This window comes from Denticeps clupeoides, chromosome 2, assembly GCF_900700375.1.
Source record: "Denticeps clupeoides chromosome 2, fDenClu1.1, whole genome shotgun sequence".
In the NCBI taxonomy this organism is placed as follows: Eukaryota; Metazoa; Chordata; class Actinopteri; order Clupeiformes; family Denticipitidae; genus Denticeps; species Denticeps clupeoides.
In genome coordinates, this window is record NC_041708.1 from 24725647 (window position 1) to 24742716 (window position 17070).

General features: G+C 42.1%; 2 protein-coding genes across 7 annotated transcripts in view; one reads left to right on the top strand and one right to left on the bottom strand.

Moving 5' to 3' along the window:
- drosha (drosha ribonuclease III) overlaps nt 1-1551 on the top strand; it is a 60989-nt gene extending 59438 nt beyond the window's left edge. Inside the window, exon 31 of the mRNA XM_028969949.1 lies at nt 825-1551. Within this exon, the coding sequence (XP_028825782.1) occupies nt 825-955 (131 nt within the window). The 3' untranslated portion in view covers nt 956-1551. The remainder of the gene's footprint in view (nt 1-824) is intronic.
- LOC114784502 (cadherin-6-like) overlaps nt 1527-17070 on the bottom strand; it is a 59383-nt gene continuing 43839 nt past the window's right edge. For 2 of the 6 annotated variants that reach the window (XM_028969950.1, XM_028969951.1), the window contains exons 5-13: nt 15101-15268; nt 12409-12599; nt 10862-11115; nt 7408-7544; nt 6164-6285; nt 5585-5702; nt 4985-5236; nt 4264-4272; nt 2719-3907 (exon numbers count right to left, since the gene is read on the bottom strand). In XM_028969950.1, coding sequence (XP_028825783.1) covers nt 3408-3907; nt 4264-4272; nt 4985-5236; nt 5585-5702; nt 6164-6285; nt 7408-7544; nt 10862-11115; nt 12409-12599; nt 15101-15268 — 1751 coding nt within the window. In that variant the 3' untranslated portion in view covers nt 2719-3407. Of the gene's footprint in view, nt 1800-2718; nt 3908-4263; nt 4273-4984; nt 5237-5584; nt 5703-6163; nt 6286-7407; nt 7545-10861; nt 11116-12408; nt 12600-15100; nt 15269-17070 lie in introns of those variants that run through there. The other 4 variants (XR_003748869.1, XM_028969952.1, XM_028969955.1 and 1 more) reach the window with 4 other exon arrangements.

Sequence of the window (17070 nt, forward strand, 5' to 3'; positions counted from 1 at the left end):
GTATAAATAATTCCCTTCAATTTACACTTTTATTAGAATGAATATGATGTATATTTGGTAGAAACCAGTGTGTTTGAATGACAGTTGTAATGGTCAGCTCTTTGTGTGTCTGTGTTCTTGTCCCTATGGCTTCATGTGTGTGCATGTTAAGACATTACTATAGTCAAGTGATTGTCATTGTGAAACACTGCACCACAGCACACGGTGACAACAAATTTGTCCTCTGCTTTTAACCATCACCCTTGGTGGGAAGTGGGCAGTCATGACAGGCGCCCGGGGAGCAGTGTGTGGGCTCAGTGGAACCTCAGGTGGCACCTTGGTGGATCGGGATCTGAACCGGCCACCACTGCCCAAAAGCGTGTGTGTGTGTGTGATATACACACACTCGTGATATAGTTATTACCAGAACGGTATAGAGTCTAATGCATCTGGAGTACAGGAGGAACCAGTTTAAGTGACCCTGTCAAATGCAAATGTCATGCAACAAATACCCTTCCTTTTTCCTCATTAGTTTTCCAGTGCAGTGATGACACAATCTAAGTAATCATATGCTGGTGATTAACTATCCTGTGCCGTAGTCCATTATCGTTTTACATTTGCTCTAATTGAGATGTAATCGACTAGGATTATCGTATTTTTGACCTACTCTCATTTATGGATTTATCCTCAGCAGAGTTACCTGTATTTAATCAGATACACCGTGATTGGCTGGTTCGATCTTGTTCCAGCGAAATAAGACGTGGCGCGTGGCAGTCAACGTTTCTCATCCTCCCGTCAAGTTAAGTAAATGGTTTACGATCTGCTCCTCTATTGTCCCGTTATAGACAACTTCCCTCAGATGGCCCACCAGAAGCGCTTCATCGAGAGGAAGTACCGCCAAGAGCTGAAAGAAATGCGGAAGGAGAGAGAACGGCAGGAGCGCGAGAGCGACGATGGAGAGGAAGGCAGAAAGTGAACGAGCTGGATCAGAACGTGCTTTGTGGCTGTGTTTTTCTGTTTTTATTGTTTTTAATATCCTTGGATCATGTAGCTCGTGTTTTATTTGTTTGTACTTCATTGTGTAACTTTTAATAAAAACAAAAAGTCTTAATAAAGTGTAAGAAAACCCCACGTCTGACAGTCAGTGCAGTCCGGCCCTGGAACAGGATGGGTTTGGTCCAGGAAGTCTGGTAAAGTGTCAATTAAATGTAATATTCCCCTGCAAATGTCACCATCTGCCTCGCATCTGCTATTCCTACCCGGTCCTCAAATCCTATTGCCAATCACAAGTGCTTAATTAGAGATAATTGATGCTAATTAAGGGTAGCTTGAGTCATATGTAGGAGGAGTTTGTATCAAAATAAATCAAATGAAATCAAAGTGCAATTCAAAACTCAGTGGTTTTTGAAACGTATTTAATCATACAGAGTTGTATAAATATTTTGGTACAAAAAGATCACATTGTACAAAGCGGAGAGATGATAGGCCAGCCCTGGCGTCAACCTCCCAGAGTTCCACACCAATCCACGAAGACACAGTAAGAGGGGAGGAAAAAAAAAAAAAACCACCTCATGGTCAGATTTCACTACGTCACCGACAGCACAGAGATGCCAGTCCCACTGGCCAGGGTCCCACAGCTACTTCAACATTCCGAAGCGCTAACGAATCCTCCTGTCCCTGCGTAATACAGCCTCAGCAAGAAAATGCCACGTCCAGAGCACAGTAGTCCGATTAGAACGTCAGCGGTGTGCTGACACCCAGAATCCCAAAGGCAAGGGGAGGAGGAACGTGCTTCGTCCGCTTTTTTCCTCCTTGTCCTCCTGATGTCCATTTAAAAAAAAAAAAAAGACAAAGAAGCAAAGTCTGATTATCTAAGTGTGACACTGTTTACATCTGTATATGCATATATAGATATATATATATATATATTTTTTTTTTTCTTTAAATTTTACTTCTGCTGCACAAAGCCTGTTGAAAAAGCCAGGTCTCAAATTAGTAAGTGGTAGAGGGTTTGGGATGAAATTTGAGGCAAGGGGGACCCGGACTGGAACAGAAAAAAAAAAAAAAACATTGACCGAAACTGACCACAGGTCCATCTACCCAGCTCTCCCATGGCTCGATTGTCTAAGCTACCTGCTACTTCAGCATAGTGCTGCATTACTAAAGTTAGTAGTGTATAAAACAAAGAGGTGTGGGAGCCTGAATGTAAGATTACCCCCCCCCCCCCCCCCCCCCCGTCCCATTTTTAAAGTCTAATTAACACTCTACAAAATACAGAATTTTGCACCATCTGCTGGTTTTGTATTTCTGGTCTAGACTCCAGAAATGCAGGGTTTAGAATAGTTTAGAAATGTATCTAAATTTGCCATAAATATGTGAATTTTGTAAATGACTGGTAGCTGGCAAATGAATGGAATGGATAAATGCGTAAATGTAGAGCTCCCGATTATCGACAAAAAGTTGTTCCAGTGAAATATTGTGTTCACTAATGTGTGCATTCCACTTTAAAACCATAACTGCAAATTGGTGGTCAGTGAAGACAGTGGCCAGTTAATTAAATCAGTGCTAATTTCAGATTAGATTTAGATCTTGTTTTGACTATGTTATAGGCTCTCATTTTGTTAAGGACTTTTTGTTTTTATTTTGTTTTGCTCTTTTTATTCATTCATTCATTCATTCATAAAGTTTGAATAAAAAGTGTCGTGATCCTTTACTTTTGGAGAAAAAAAAACTTTTTTGAATTTCTTTAAATGCAGTGTGTGTTGGTATGGTGAGCCTGTGCTCAGGCTCTGAAGTGCACTGGGGAACAGGCGAGTTAAAACTCCATTAAAAGTGGTACTACTTCTTTACTCACACTCTCAGCATCACTGAAGCCTTCTCCATGTCAAGCTGTCTGTCTTTTTTTTTTTTTCTCCTAATTACATAACACAATATAGCATACTGCATCTGACTTACAGTAAACACAGGCTAAGATAGAAGTCACACAATATGCCCAGCTACACTGAAAGCTCCTCACGTGTGTGTTTATGTGTCTCAAAAAACGTCCCATTCCCCTCATAGACACGTGGAAATGAAAGCTTTTTTTTTTCTCTCTTTTTTTCTTTCAAAAGTCATACTTTATGTATGGAGTCATGAGTCTGGGGTGTGGTGGGGTGGCCCCAGAATTTTTCTTTTCTTTGAGAAATGTCCTCTCCTTTAAGTAAACTCTCTGCCTGGCAGAGGAGTAGGTAATGTCGCCGGCAGTCACTTCCAGGATACTTCCTGTCCACCATGAGGTTAAACCAGAGAGGTACTTCCTGGTTGGCTAAAGGCTCACGCTAGTTGGTTAGTGAGGAAGGTTCTGTAAAAAAAGGCCACTTTGGGGAGAAAGAGAAGACTCAAAGCCTTTACACAGTTTCGGACGCCCATTTGTGGTCAAGTGGGCATGGTTACGAGTCCTTGTCGCTTTCGTCTCCCCCGTACATGTCCGCCAACTTCTTGAAGCGTGGCCCCCACTCGCTCAGGTAGTTGTAGTCCTGCTCGGCATCACTAGTCAGTGACTCCAAGGAGCTGAGTGATTCGGCCACCGAGCCGTTGCCCTCATAGGCGTAGGTGGCCAGCGAGTCATAAGGGGGCGCCGTGGGGTCGCCGTCGTTGTCCTGCAGCCGCTGCGAGATGAAGTCCCGCACGTCGGCATTGTCCCGCGCCTTCACCGGGTGTGGCCGGCGAAGGGGTGGGTACATGGTCTCGGGTATGATGTCTCGCCGCTGCTTGGTCTCCTCCACCGCCTCGGGGTTCCGCAGGGTTCCGATGTCGAAGGCCTGGGTGTCCTCCTCTCCACCGCCCTCATCGTTGTAGCTCACCACGTTGTCCCGCACGTCCTCTTTGGAGATGATGAGCGGCTCCTTCTTCCTCTGCCGCCTCAGTGCCGTGAACAGCACCACTATCACTATGGAGACCAGAGAGAGTGAGAGAGACGACACCATGGTCACTATGGAAACAATGGACAACATGTAACTGAAGTTAAAAAAATAAAAGTTATGAACGAAATCCAAAAAGAACCATAATAGCACATGGTTTGTGATATGGGAGAGACAACAAAATGATGGTTCAAAGAACCGACAGGGCACAGCTTTGATGTTCAAATCTGGACAACAGATGTCACATGGCTTTGATACTGTGATTTGACAGTGACAAACAGTGGAGGTCAGTCCTGTTAAAAGAAGAAAGGGAACAGCGACAAAATGATCATGGACACACGGGACTGACAGCTTTGTAATTGCCATGAAGACAAGGGAAACTGACCCATGATCGCTATGACAACAAGTAGGAGACAGACACCGTGATTACAGGGACAGAAGAAAACAACAACACCATCAGTCGAGGACAAGAAATGGCCTGTATGCGCAGTCCTCACCAAATAAAACGAGTGCAATGTCTCTGCAGCGCTGCCTTTTGCCCATAAATAGTTTGCCATATGTGAGTCCATATGGTCCCACGTGGAGGATGAAAGTGTATCTGGCACCTCCATGACAAGGTTACTCCAGTGGTAAACTTGGCCAATGCTTTCTCAGAGTAGCGACAGATGTCATGAAATATGAAGGCTCTTGTTGATTTCAATTGTGATTGCACCATAAGCTGTACTGGAAACCATAAGCACTTCGGTTCTGCCATTCTATAGTAGTATTATATGTGTATTCTATCAAGTTGGTGTAGTATTAAGATACTATTAGTTAGGAAAGACAATTATTGTCCCAACCCAAATCACAGTTACGTTTAATCAATGCTACATTTAAACTTTATGATGTATTTAACTCTGCACAATGTTAAAGACAATCTGGGTAAAAAGAATAGCAACCTTTAAGGTATTATTTTAACATGTTTCTAATGTATTATGTGTATTTCCTCTTCTTTAGTGGATTTTATTTGTGGGTCAGAAAACAAGAACTGGGCCCTGTATTTTTTCCACAAGGCAACATTAACAGTGTAAAATGGCTGTTGTGAAGTAAGACTCGGTGATACTCACTCAGCAGTATGATGACACACAGCAGAATGGCCACCAGCGCTCCGGTACTGAGGCCGGCGGTGAGCGCCAGCGCGTCGGTCGAACACAGCTTCATATTTCCATCGCGGTCGCATGAACACACGCGCACCGTCAGGGTGTTCGTGCTGCTCAGGATGGGGCTGCCGTTGTCTGAGATGACCACAGGGACCAGGTAGCTGCTGCGCTGCAGGCGGCTGTAGCCGTTGCGCAGCGTCAGGACCATGGCGGTGGTGTCTGCATGAGGTCAGGTCGAGCACAGAAACGGTATCAGCGGCTCAGAAGCTTTGTTGCAAGACAGTATAAGCATAAGGTTTCAGGTTCGAATTCAGAAATGTCAAGGTGCCTCTGAGTAAGGTACCGTCCCCACACACTGCTTTTATGGCTGCCCACTGCCCACTAAGGGTGATGGGTCACGATGATCACTTTCTTCACTATGTGCTAAGCATGTTGGGCTTGTTAGTGTACGGTAAGGCATCCTGAGGATGACTGTTACACACTTTGCCTTCACCACCAGTTTGAAAATAGTGCCAGGATCAGTAATCATAATAATATACATGATACCTTCATAATAAGGGCACTCACTGTTGTTGTCTCGGACAGTGAAGTTGGCTTTGATGGATGCTTCAGGAGCGAGGCGAAAGGAGAAGCGATGGCCTCCAATTGGATTGTCAGGATCTGTGGCACTGATTGTTTGAATCATCTGAAACACGTAAAACACAACTTCATGAGTTCAGTCAAGTGTCAAGTGATAAGGTTAAACCAACCTTAACATTGTCTCATGTCTGTACATCTAAAATGTATTTTTGATGGAAATCACAAATGAATCTTCTGCTTAACATCCAGGACGGACCCCATCAAATCCCAGACTTTGATTCAACTCTCTGAACTGCACTCTGAAAAGCTCCATCAGGTTCAATAGTTCAGTCCAAAGTACAAATGTACAAAAATGACATTAGTTTTAGAACTTTTCAATATGAAATTTAGTTTGAAAAAGTGTGAAGCTGCTATTATAACTATGCGGAGAACTGAAACCAAGGCCTGGATTTGGATTTGAGGTCCAGATGATTGGCAATCCTGGTTTCATGTTTTACAATTATTGCAGATGTCTTCATAACTGTTATAATGCAGTGACCAGCTGAAAGTTGTCTTTTAAAGACTAACCTGACCAGGTTTGGCGTTCTCACAGACGAACGTCTCGTAGACAGCGGCAAAGCTGGGAGGGTTGTCGTTGACGTCCAGAACCCTGACGTAGACGGGCACGCGGCTGACCTGGTTCAGGTCATCTGAGAAATCACAGAGTGATGAAAAAATCATCATCAGAGAGACTTCCTGGAGTGAGCGAACACTGAGGGTATAGAAGCCCCAGCAAGTCCAAAAAGCACTTCCCCGAATCTTTACATGAGTCACTCACTTCACCTCAGTCGTCTGCAGCCGCTTTGCTCTAAAGGCCAGTGGTGGGAAAGTAACTAAAATACTTTCCTCACTTGAAATGTGCTTTTGATAAGTTGCCTACTGTGCAGGAAACTGCAAGATCTTCCCAGGTGAATTTTGTTCAGAGGTTCTTTTGAGAATTTGGAAAATATCCTCTTTAAAACCCCCCGCCATTTAAGAAAAGCAAGGCACCATGACAGCTAAGTGCAGACATGTAATGGGATCTCACATTAAAGAATTTACAAGTATTCATTTGGAAAGTTGTGGATTGGGGTGGGAATCAGAGAGTGATTTAATGGCATCGTAATACATCATTGCACATCATATCACGATAATGTCAAATAACAACACAGTTATCACAATGAATCACATCATAAACGCATATTTTTGAGCTGATACTGGATAATGTATCAGGAGAGGAAGCTTCACAATGTTTTGCCGCATCAGTTGGTACTCTATGATCAAGGCTCTATAACTCGTCCCTTTACCCAGTCAGTGAAACTGTCCATTTTATTTCTATCTGTGCTATAATGATGTGCAATGAACACTTGACCTTATTTGCCAGAATATTACATGCAATATGTTTTGGACCAAGATAGCATGCCTTCATAATTTAGTGCCAATTATTTCATATGCATTATTCTCTACAATAAACCCAGGTTTACCAAAGTGCTTCACAACATTAAGAATAAACAAAAAAGCTAAACACTGTGACTGTGATTAAAACTAAAATAATCAAACAATTAAATAAACAACAAAATAGAAACCTAGATAGATCAAATAAATAAAACTTGTATAATGCCTTTAAATGGCATCCGAAATAGGTAGGTCTTAAGTTTCGATTTAAACTGAGGCAGATCGTACAAATCCACTTTTTAACTGACATAAAAATCTTTAACATAAAGTGGAAAAGACTGAAAGTAAATGAAATGTAAAATGAAAGTAAAAAAAAAAAAAGTTTTAAATGAACTCACGGAACTCCTCTGCTTTGACAGAGATGTTGTGCCATGCCTGCTCCTCCCGGTCTAGCTGTTTCTGGATGAAAACGGAGCCGTTCCCGGGGTGAACGTTAAACACTCGGTCCATGTCTGTGTGACGGTCAATGGAGTACCTGTACACAATGACACAAAATCTCTTAAAGGGACATCAAAGGAACATTTTTTTAGAAACTTAAGAAACTATACTTTGTAATTGCAGCTTGTTAGATGGAACATGAACAACATATACAGTGGGTACAGAAAGTATTCAGACCTTCTGACATATAATGCAGCCATTTGCTAATAGTTAATTTTCCTCATTAATGTACACACAGCACCCCATATTAACAGAAAAACAGAATTGTTGACATATTTGCGCATTTATTAACAAACTGAAATATCACATGATCCTAAGTATTCAGACCCTTTGCTGTGACACTCATATATTTAACTCGGATGCTGTCCTTTTCTTCTGATTATCCTTGAGATGGTTCTTCCTTTGAGTCCTTCCTTTGTGTTTGATTTTAATGATTGGATTAGGAAAGCCACACCCCTGTCTATATTAGACCTTACAACTCACAATGCATGTCATAGCAAATGAGAATCATGAGGTCAAAGGAACTGCCTGAAGAGCTCAGAGACAGAATTGTGGCAAGGCACATATATGGCCAAGGTTACAAAAACATTTCTGTTGCACTTAAGGTTTCTAAAAGCGCAGTGGCCTCCATAATCCTTAAAAGGAAGACATTTGAGACAACCAGAACCCTTTCTAGAGCTGGCTGTCCAGCCAAACTGAGCTATCTAGGGAGAAGAGCCTTGGTGAGAGGGGTAAAGAAGAACCCAAAGATCACTGTGGCTGAGCTTCAGAGATGCCATCGGGAGATGGGAGAAAGTCAACCATCACTGCAGTCCTCCACCAGTTGGGGTTTTATGTCAGGTGGCCCGACGGAAGCCTCCCCTCAGTGCAAGACACATGAAAGCCCGCATTTTGTTAAACACACGAAGGACTACAGGATGGTGAGAAAAAGGAGTCTCTGGTCTGATTAGACAAGATAGAAGTTTTTGGCCTTAACTCTAAGTGGTATGTGTAGAGAAAACCAGGCACTGCTCATCACCTGTCCAATACAGTCCCAACAGTGAAGCATGGTGGTGGCAGCATCATGCTGTGTGGTGTTTTGCAGCTGCATGGACAGGACGACTGGTTGCAATTGAGGGAAAGATGAATGCGGAAAGTCCTGGGATATCCTGGATGAAAACCTTCTCCAGAGTGCTTAGGACCTCAGACTGGGCTGAAGGTTTACATTCCAACGAGACAATGACCCTAAGCACACAACTAAAATAATGAAGGAGTGGCTTCACAACAACTCCATTACTGTTCTTGAGTCCTGACTTAAAACCATTTGAGCATCTCTAGAGAGACAACCTCTAAAAATTGTTAAATCAAAGTGTGCTTCAACCAAATACTGAGCAAAGGGTCTGAATACTTGGGCCCATGCGATATTTCTGTTTTTCTTTGTAAACCGAACAATTCTGTGTTTCTCTGTCAATATGGGGCATTAATGAGGAAAAAATTGAACTGATTAAAAAAAATGGCAGCAAAATAACAAAGAGAGAAAAATTTAAGGGGGCCTGGATATTTTCCACACCCATTGTATGTTTAAATTATTAAGAGTAGAGCTTCACAGGACTACATTTCTCTGAAATATTAGCAATAGTCTTTATTAGGCCAGGGTATTCCTTTGGTCCAGGTAAGAACTACCCCCGGCTTTCCTCTTAATGAAGTTTATCATTAGGAGCCACTTATATATGCCCGCGTTGCCATGGAGACCCGGCCGCATGACCTACTTAAAGCTCTTTTGTATTGGCATGGCTAATTTCAACGGGTGACACAATTCTGCCACTGGTTTGCTCTAATAAGATAATAGTGTAACCCAGGGGTGCTAATCGCTGACACTGATCGCTGGTTGGGGGAATACAAAGGGCTGTTTGGGACAGGCACACACACGCACACACAGGTTTGATAGACTGTTTCATTTTTTTTCCTCCCCTCTCTCCCTCCCTGATGAGCGTCATACATCAGTTTGATTAATGGCGTGGAGACGCTGGACGTAAAATAGGGAAGGTTGTTGCCCCCCAGGGAGGTGGGGAGGGGCAGAGTAGCACGGAGACGTTCTGTTCCGTCTACGGCACCAACAGCCCCGTCTTCCTTTCAATCCCTGCAGACCCTATTACCACAAGACCCCTCCCCACGCCAGCGAAATGTTGCTGTGTCTATATCTGACCACTCAGTCCCCCGCCCCACACCACCTCCATCCCACTCTCCATTTCCAGCACAGAGTCTCCTGTCATTTTCTTCTTGGCATGTGCTCAATGGCTAATTACTTTTTCTAATATCCTCCATAATTTCGTTGGGCTGGCCCCTCCCCTTATCAGTAATGGGAGATAATGGCTTCTTAATGCGGCCCCCTCAGGATGCGTTTCACAGCAGGACCCTTCTCCCTGCCCAACGCATTTGCACAGGAAGTCCCAACGGCAGCCGCATCAGCCTGCAGAGTGTCTGGATTTTAGTGGCCTAACCCTCACCGCTTAAGATAACAGGAAACCGGAGCCTGGAGAACGTCTGAAGGGGTGTTTATTTTATCTGCTCCTGTTCACTGTGAATTTTTTCCTCTCTTATTCTTTTTATTCTGTTTCCTTGAAATGAGTTCATGGAGGGGTAAAAACAACTTTATATATTACATAATTAGAAGTTAGAAATGAAGTCTGATTCTTTAATGATTTCTTTATAATTATGAGTCATGGTAACGTAATTTATTTTGTGATGATGCCGGCATGAAGTGAACCTCTGTGCACCTGCAAGGGAAAACTAACCACAGGCACGGATAGACCATTAACTAGTGCGCTCAGAAAGAGTAAAGTACTGCACAAACACCTAAAGCACCATATGATGGTGTCAGAGCCATCGTTGTAACATCATTAATAAATACTTAAAAATACTTATAAAATAATTCTTTGTACCTCTGTATTGAGACGGGTAGTAACATTGCTTATTAGGTAATATCAATAATCAATGATTTCAATAATCATATAAAAAAATAATCATATCAATAATCAATGAAAAATATTGGGAATCCACAATTGGCACAGCCCTAATCAATTATTTTGAACATTTACTGTAATTCCCAGAGTAGCCCTAATGACATATATATAGGGGTGAAAAAAAATGATGTTACTAGGGCTAAACTTGAAATTCATTTGCATAAAAGAAAGCAACAACAAAAACAATTGTTGCAAACTTTTGTCTATGGGTTTTGGAACTTTTTCACACCCTCAACTGAAATATGAACAGGCCAGTTTGTCAAGATGAGTAAAGGTTCTATATTGTTCTTGACCCGGATAATGTTTTGTGAAATGAACCTCAACTTAATCCAGTCTCCATATATGGAGGTACCTGACGGGACTGCGGTTGTTATCAGGGTCGACAGCTCTGACCGAGCCGATGATGGTTCCCACCGGCGCATTCTCGCTGACCTCCATCACATAGGCCAGTCTCTGGAAAGCCGGAGGCTCGTTGACGTCCTCCACAATGATCTTCACCATGGCTGTGTCATGGAAGGGAACCATAACTAGGAAGCGAGGGTCCAGATATCTGTTCTCCACCTGGATGCGGATGGTATACGTTTTCTTGCTCTCATAGTCCAGAGGCTGCAGGACAATAAAGTATCAATAATGTGATAATTAGAATTGTAATGACTCCACAGCCACAAATATAATAAAAGGTTACAGAATTTTTTTTTGCCTATGGTGCATGAATTTTGTATTATTCTTACAAGAAAAAATAAAGCAATCATGTATTTGTTCATCCAGGTAGATAATCAAGAGTTAGCTGGTGTTCTAGGACCATCTAACGACCATTAACGACCAGAAAAAAGCTTCTTTTCCACTCCAAACATGCGCTTGGTGATGGAACAATTATGAACAATTTCCCATCTCTGATAAGTATAAATCTAGTGGGATCCAGCCCATTATGTTTATGCAAGAGAAAAAAAGCTTGTTAAAACCAATTGTAAAGAAACCACTGCAGCATTTTAGAGCCTCTTGGCATAAAAAGCCATCCATCATGAGATTTTATCCACTTACATTCATTTAAACACATCTCTCTATATATTCTCCCTTTATGAAGTTATAAATACATAATAGTCGCCAATGGTATGCTTGTCTGAACATTTCAGAATTTTTTCAAAAATCAAAAAGTGAGGAGGCCTGAAGAGGTTGAACAAATGCTGGTCCTCACGATCAGATTTTTCCTGTCTAGACTAGAGGTGTGAACCTTCACTGGTCTCAAAATTCAATTTGGTTACAATTATTATTCAATTCAACTTGAGACCTTGATGCATCACAAATATCCCATCCATTTTTCTACATTACTTCAAAGCTTTCAAATACATCAGTGAGAGTTAAGGCCTCGTTCACACAGGTGTCTGAACCAGGTGTTTTTCTGGTGTTTGTAGAGCCCATGCCTGCATCCAGATGCAGCTTCACCCATCAGGCTGTCAGGAAGCTTAACTCTCTCCCGGCTCTGCCCCCACTCCCCTCACTACCCTTTTCTGCTCCACAAACTTTCTGAACTCTAACACACACACACACACACACACACACACACACACACACACACACACAGAGACTGACCAGTCACTCTCAAATAAGGGCACTCTCCACCATGTGCCCTTATTTGTATATTGTGTTTTATTCATACCTTTGTATTAAATGTTACTGTTTGAATTTAATGTTACTTGTAAGCACCATGGGTCTGAGAGTAACGCAATTTCAATTCTCTGTATGTCCTGTACATGTGGCAGAATTGACAATAAAGCTGACTTTGACTTTGACTTTGATCGCTTATGAGATTAATTTCAACACCCCTAGTCTAAACTCTATCTCACTGAGGAACATTTTTATATGCTGGACATAGAGGTTGGAGAAATGGAGGGTAAAGACCTTGATGAGAGTGATGACCCCCTCCTGGGTGGCTTTGTTGGTGGAGATGTTGAAGACATCCTGGCCCTCCATGCTGATTATCTTGTAGTCCATCTCTGCATTCTTCCCAATGTCGGCATCAGTGGCATGCACCACGCCCACGGTGGATCCTGGCGCAGCTGTCTCAGGTACGTTGAACTGATACATGCCTGCTAAGGTTAAACATATAATACGTATTGCAACTATGGTTTTAACTAACATATCTAGACAGTGGCAAGTCAGAACTACTCAAGTTGTCCATATGTCAGCAGCACTGCAGATGTCATTTGCTGTCACAGGCATACCAAATCAACTAAATTGGTCGACCAACCTTGTCACTTCGGGTGACTTTCCAATTTGGAGTACACAAAAAAAAAAAATCTTACAATATATAGTAATAAAAATCTGGGCAGTCTATTAGACTCGATAAGATAAGATAAGATCCTTTATTAATTTACATTATCATGTAAAAAGTGGACAGTACAAGATAAGAGCAGCAAAAAAAAAAAACAATAGCACACACATAATGTTGACTGTATAATACTAAAGTTCAATGTACAAATAAGCAAATTAATAGTTCTAAAAAAAGAAAAGAGTTGTAAAAAGAAAAAAATTATATACATTATATACATATTATCATTATATACATAAAAATATTGTCTATATGTCAATATATTAAGTACTTAGCGTGATAAGCATTCAGAATGTATTATTTTGTCTACTTTGCCTCTCTAATACGAATGAAGCTACATTTACTATCGGCAATGACCTGTAAAAACTTTTGTCAGTGGCCCACTGTATCACACAGAATAAGTTAATTATAAAGTGCAATACTGGTAGCCCCTCCTCAAAATCCTCTGATTACTTCAACAAACGTTGAATTTAAAGAAATGACACCAATGAAGATATCTTATGTTATGACATGTTAGGAAAAACGGAGAAAATGTTAGCGTGACTGTAAAGGCAAGACTTTCAATAGTAATGCTGGAAATACCTGTAGCTCTAAACATTCTAAATCCTCACTGATTATTAATCATCCGTAACACACACACGCGCGCACACACACACACTACAAATCAGCCTGTGCCCTGGGGGTCTGGATGCCTGAGTCCATATTTGGACATTTGAACGTACACATGACTCCGGTGTTCCAACAGTTTATTGGACGTGTGTGTCTGGGGGGGGGTTATGTACATGAAGCAAAGCAGGACCCCTTTCCAGTTCAAATAAATACCCGTGCCTCTACCGGACGATCCACACCACACTCAGATACGCACATCCTGAATCATAATTACCAATTTTGTATCACGTTACTTTTCAGCTTGTTAACTTGCTAATGTTTTTTTTTTTATATCTTATATCATTTGTCACATTTACATTTCCTTTAATGTACAGAGAGCTGTGCGTAGAGAAGCGTTCTTTTTTTTCCCCATCACATCATTAGAGCTTCACTTTGTCACTAAAATAGCAGTTTTTATTGAGAGTGTGATAATTATTACATCCCAGAGGTACATGCAAGCATGGTTCAGTTTATATTCTTCAAAATTAAATCATCATGCAACATAAACCATATATCACTCTTTAAAATAGCTTTCATGATTATTATTATTTATTAAATTTTTTTGGTATACTTTATTAATCCTTAAGGTATTCGAATCCGCAACCTTCTGATTACAGGTCCACTTCCTTAACCACTAGGCCACCACTACCCCTTATCTCTCATATATTATGAAACTCGGAAATCTAGCGTCTCAAATTGTGAGAATTTTAATCATAAAAGGATGCACGGTGCAGAGATATTTACATTTACACAATAGTGACTCTGATTCCGAAGGCCAAGCTTGGACAGCGGTGGCATCATTCTCACGGCCAAAAATGATATCGGTGTGCCACTCATCCGTCCCCCGTGTCTGTCCTCCACCTCAGAATAGAACCCATGCATCGAGCCTGTCACTCCGTCTCCGTCCTCTCACCCACTCCCTCCCTGTCCCGTCCCTCCTGTTTCTCTTCCCCGGCTTCGTGTCTGGCTTGTGTCCACCGCCCCTCTCGATCGCTCTCGCTCTCCATCTCACCTTTCCTCTCCCTGTCGCTCTGTCTCTCTCGGGCTGGTATGATGACAGTGTTTGAGAAGGGTGACGAATGCGGGGAGGCAGATGTAGTTGCACGGCGCGCTGTGTAATGTGACTTGCCGCACACACACAACCACACACACCAGACCTACCTCGTAGTAAGTGAAGGGAAACAGAATGACACCAGTAATCTGTCAGACCATTTCGACTGTGTCTGCACGTCAGCATACAAATGAGAGACAAAGAGAAAACAGGAGGAAGACTTCCGGCGACAGAAGTAAGCGCTAAAGGTGACTGCGGGACGACGGAGGCAGACAGGCGGGGTGTTAAGAGAAACAGCCGCAATGGTAAACAAAGCGTGCTGGAGGGACTTAACAGCGAGATGGAGATGAAACCCGAATGGGGGAGTGGAGACTCTGTTCTCATTTAACTGGGATTATCTCAGAGTAAGGAGGGCCTTCCCAGCAGGCCCTGCTCTGTGTGTAATTATCCTACAAATGGCTGCCAGAAAGACAAAACATAATGCACCACTCCTCCTCTTTTATCAGCAAAGACTATGTAGAAATGGAATATTTTGTCGGTTTGGTCCCCTGTCGTCGGCTCACCCTGAGGGAAGCGGGGCGGGTTGTCGTTGACATCGCTCAGCGTGATGCTGACTGTGGTGGTCCCGGAGAGGCCGCCCATCTGACCCGCCATGTCCTTGGCCTGGATGACCACCTGGTAGTGCTCCCTGTTCTCCCGGTTCATGTTGCTCAGGGCTGTTCGGATGATGCCTGACCAAAAAAAAATATATATATATTTTCTTAAGTTGAAGTTTAACATTTTGTGAATATCCTGCTAAACTCAAAATATTGACCAAAAATATTCCTCCCGTAGAAACTAGCTAGAAATTAGGAAAAAGACAATGACAACAGACAATGATAACAATCATTAGAATAATTAAGAAAAATTTAAAAACGTCCATGACCCAATTTAGCACAAAAATGATCTTAATACAGAAAACCAAACTGTCAGCACAACATTTTTTGTCTTTTTTGTCTTATGTAGAATAAACTGCACACTGTTAAGATTGGTTATTTAAAGTTAACATATACTGTATCCATCTGAACCTGTGAAGCTGACTTGTACTGCTATACTGATATGAATGTGGCGAATGATACCTGCAAATGAAAATATACAGTGTGTCACCTGCTGCAGAACTCAAAAGTAAGTAAAACAAATTAAATGAGACAATAAAAGTGGGACCAAATCTTCCAAAACCAAGATTAAGTTAACAAGTTAAAAAGACTGAGGCGGTGAGATTAGTGAACAGGTTCGACATAAAAAACGGCAATAAAGTAGATTCAGATCTATGATCTCTCTCAAAAAAAAAATGTGGATAGGAGCAGGATTTGAATACACACACTCACGTACATGCAAACACACATAACCCACATTTTATCTTAATAACAGACTGGGGCAAGAGGACTTGGCAGTAGCAATTATTGACATCAGAATAAAAGAGAATGTTGCATTTCCTGTCATCACACTCACTGCCTTTTTTCTTCTGTTAAAATCTACATTTGAAACATCCCAGAAGAATCGTTGCCCCCTCCTCCACTTCCCCGTCGCTTTCTTTCTTTTTCTCTCCCACACATGCCGAATTAATGGAAAACAGGAGAAAATTACATCGCCCGAGTTCAACAGTCTTCATGCTTTTTTTTCCTCCCCAGAAGAGTTTTTCATTGAATATCAAACAAAAGCTACACAAAGTCTGATCCGCCCTGTAAATCTGTGATCTGAACCCACACACACACACACACGCTCCATACATATACTAACACTTTCAGCCCATGAACATATATCCAGTACATTGTACTCATTGTAACTGTAATTAAAGCGTTTTATTACAGCACAAAGAGTCCGTTAAAAAGTGTGAAAGGCAAGCGTGGTGCTGTGGAGTGGTCAAAGTATTCATCCTTCACACTCTTTGGTCTACCAACACACAGTACATATCAAAAGACTCACACACCCAGATGCAAGGTGGGAATTCATGCACTGAGGCTAAATTGTTTTCACACAAAACATACTGGTGATTATGGCCAATATGTTTTCCCCTGTTAAGTGTGGTGGTAGTAGCCTAGGGTTCATTCGCCTATGAACCAGAATACCCAGGTTCAAATCCCACTTACTACCATTGTGTCCCTGAGCAAGACACTTAACCCTAAGTTGCTCCAGGGGGACTGTCCCTGGATAAGGGCATCTGATAAATGCTGTAAATGTAAATGTAAGTCGTTCTGGATAAGGGCGTCTGCCAGAAGACAGAAATCTTGAATGGGGGTGTGGCACCAGAGAGCACTTCAGCAGAAATGGCACACCCTATACCCAAGGGGTATGAGAAGTGGAGGGGACTGTGAAGGGAGGAGATGGATGCCACACTTCACCTGGATGCATGGGGTGTTGACAGGAGGGAGTTTAATGGTGATGTGTGAGAGCACATCAGGCTCCTCCCCATTAAACTAAAATTGTCATTACAGTTCATTGTAGGTGTGTAAGGTGTGTAAGGGCTGGGTATGTAGATAGTTCTAGCGGGTGG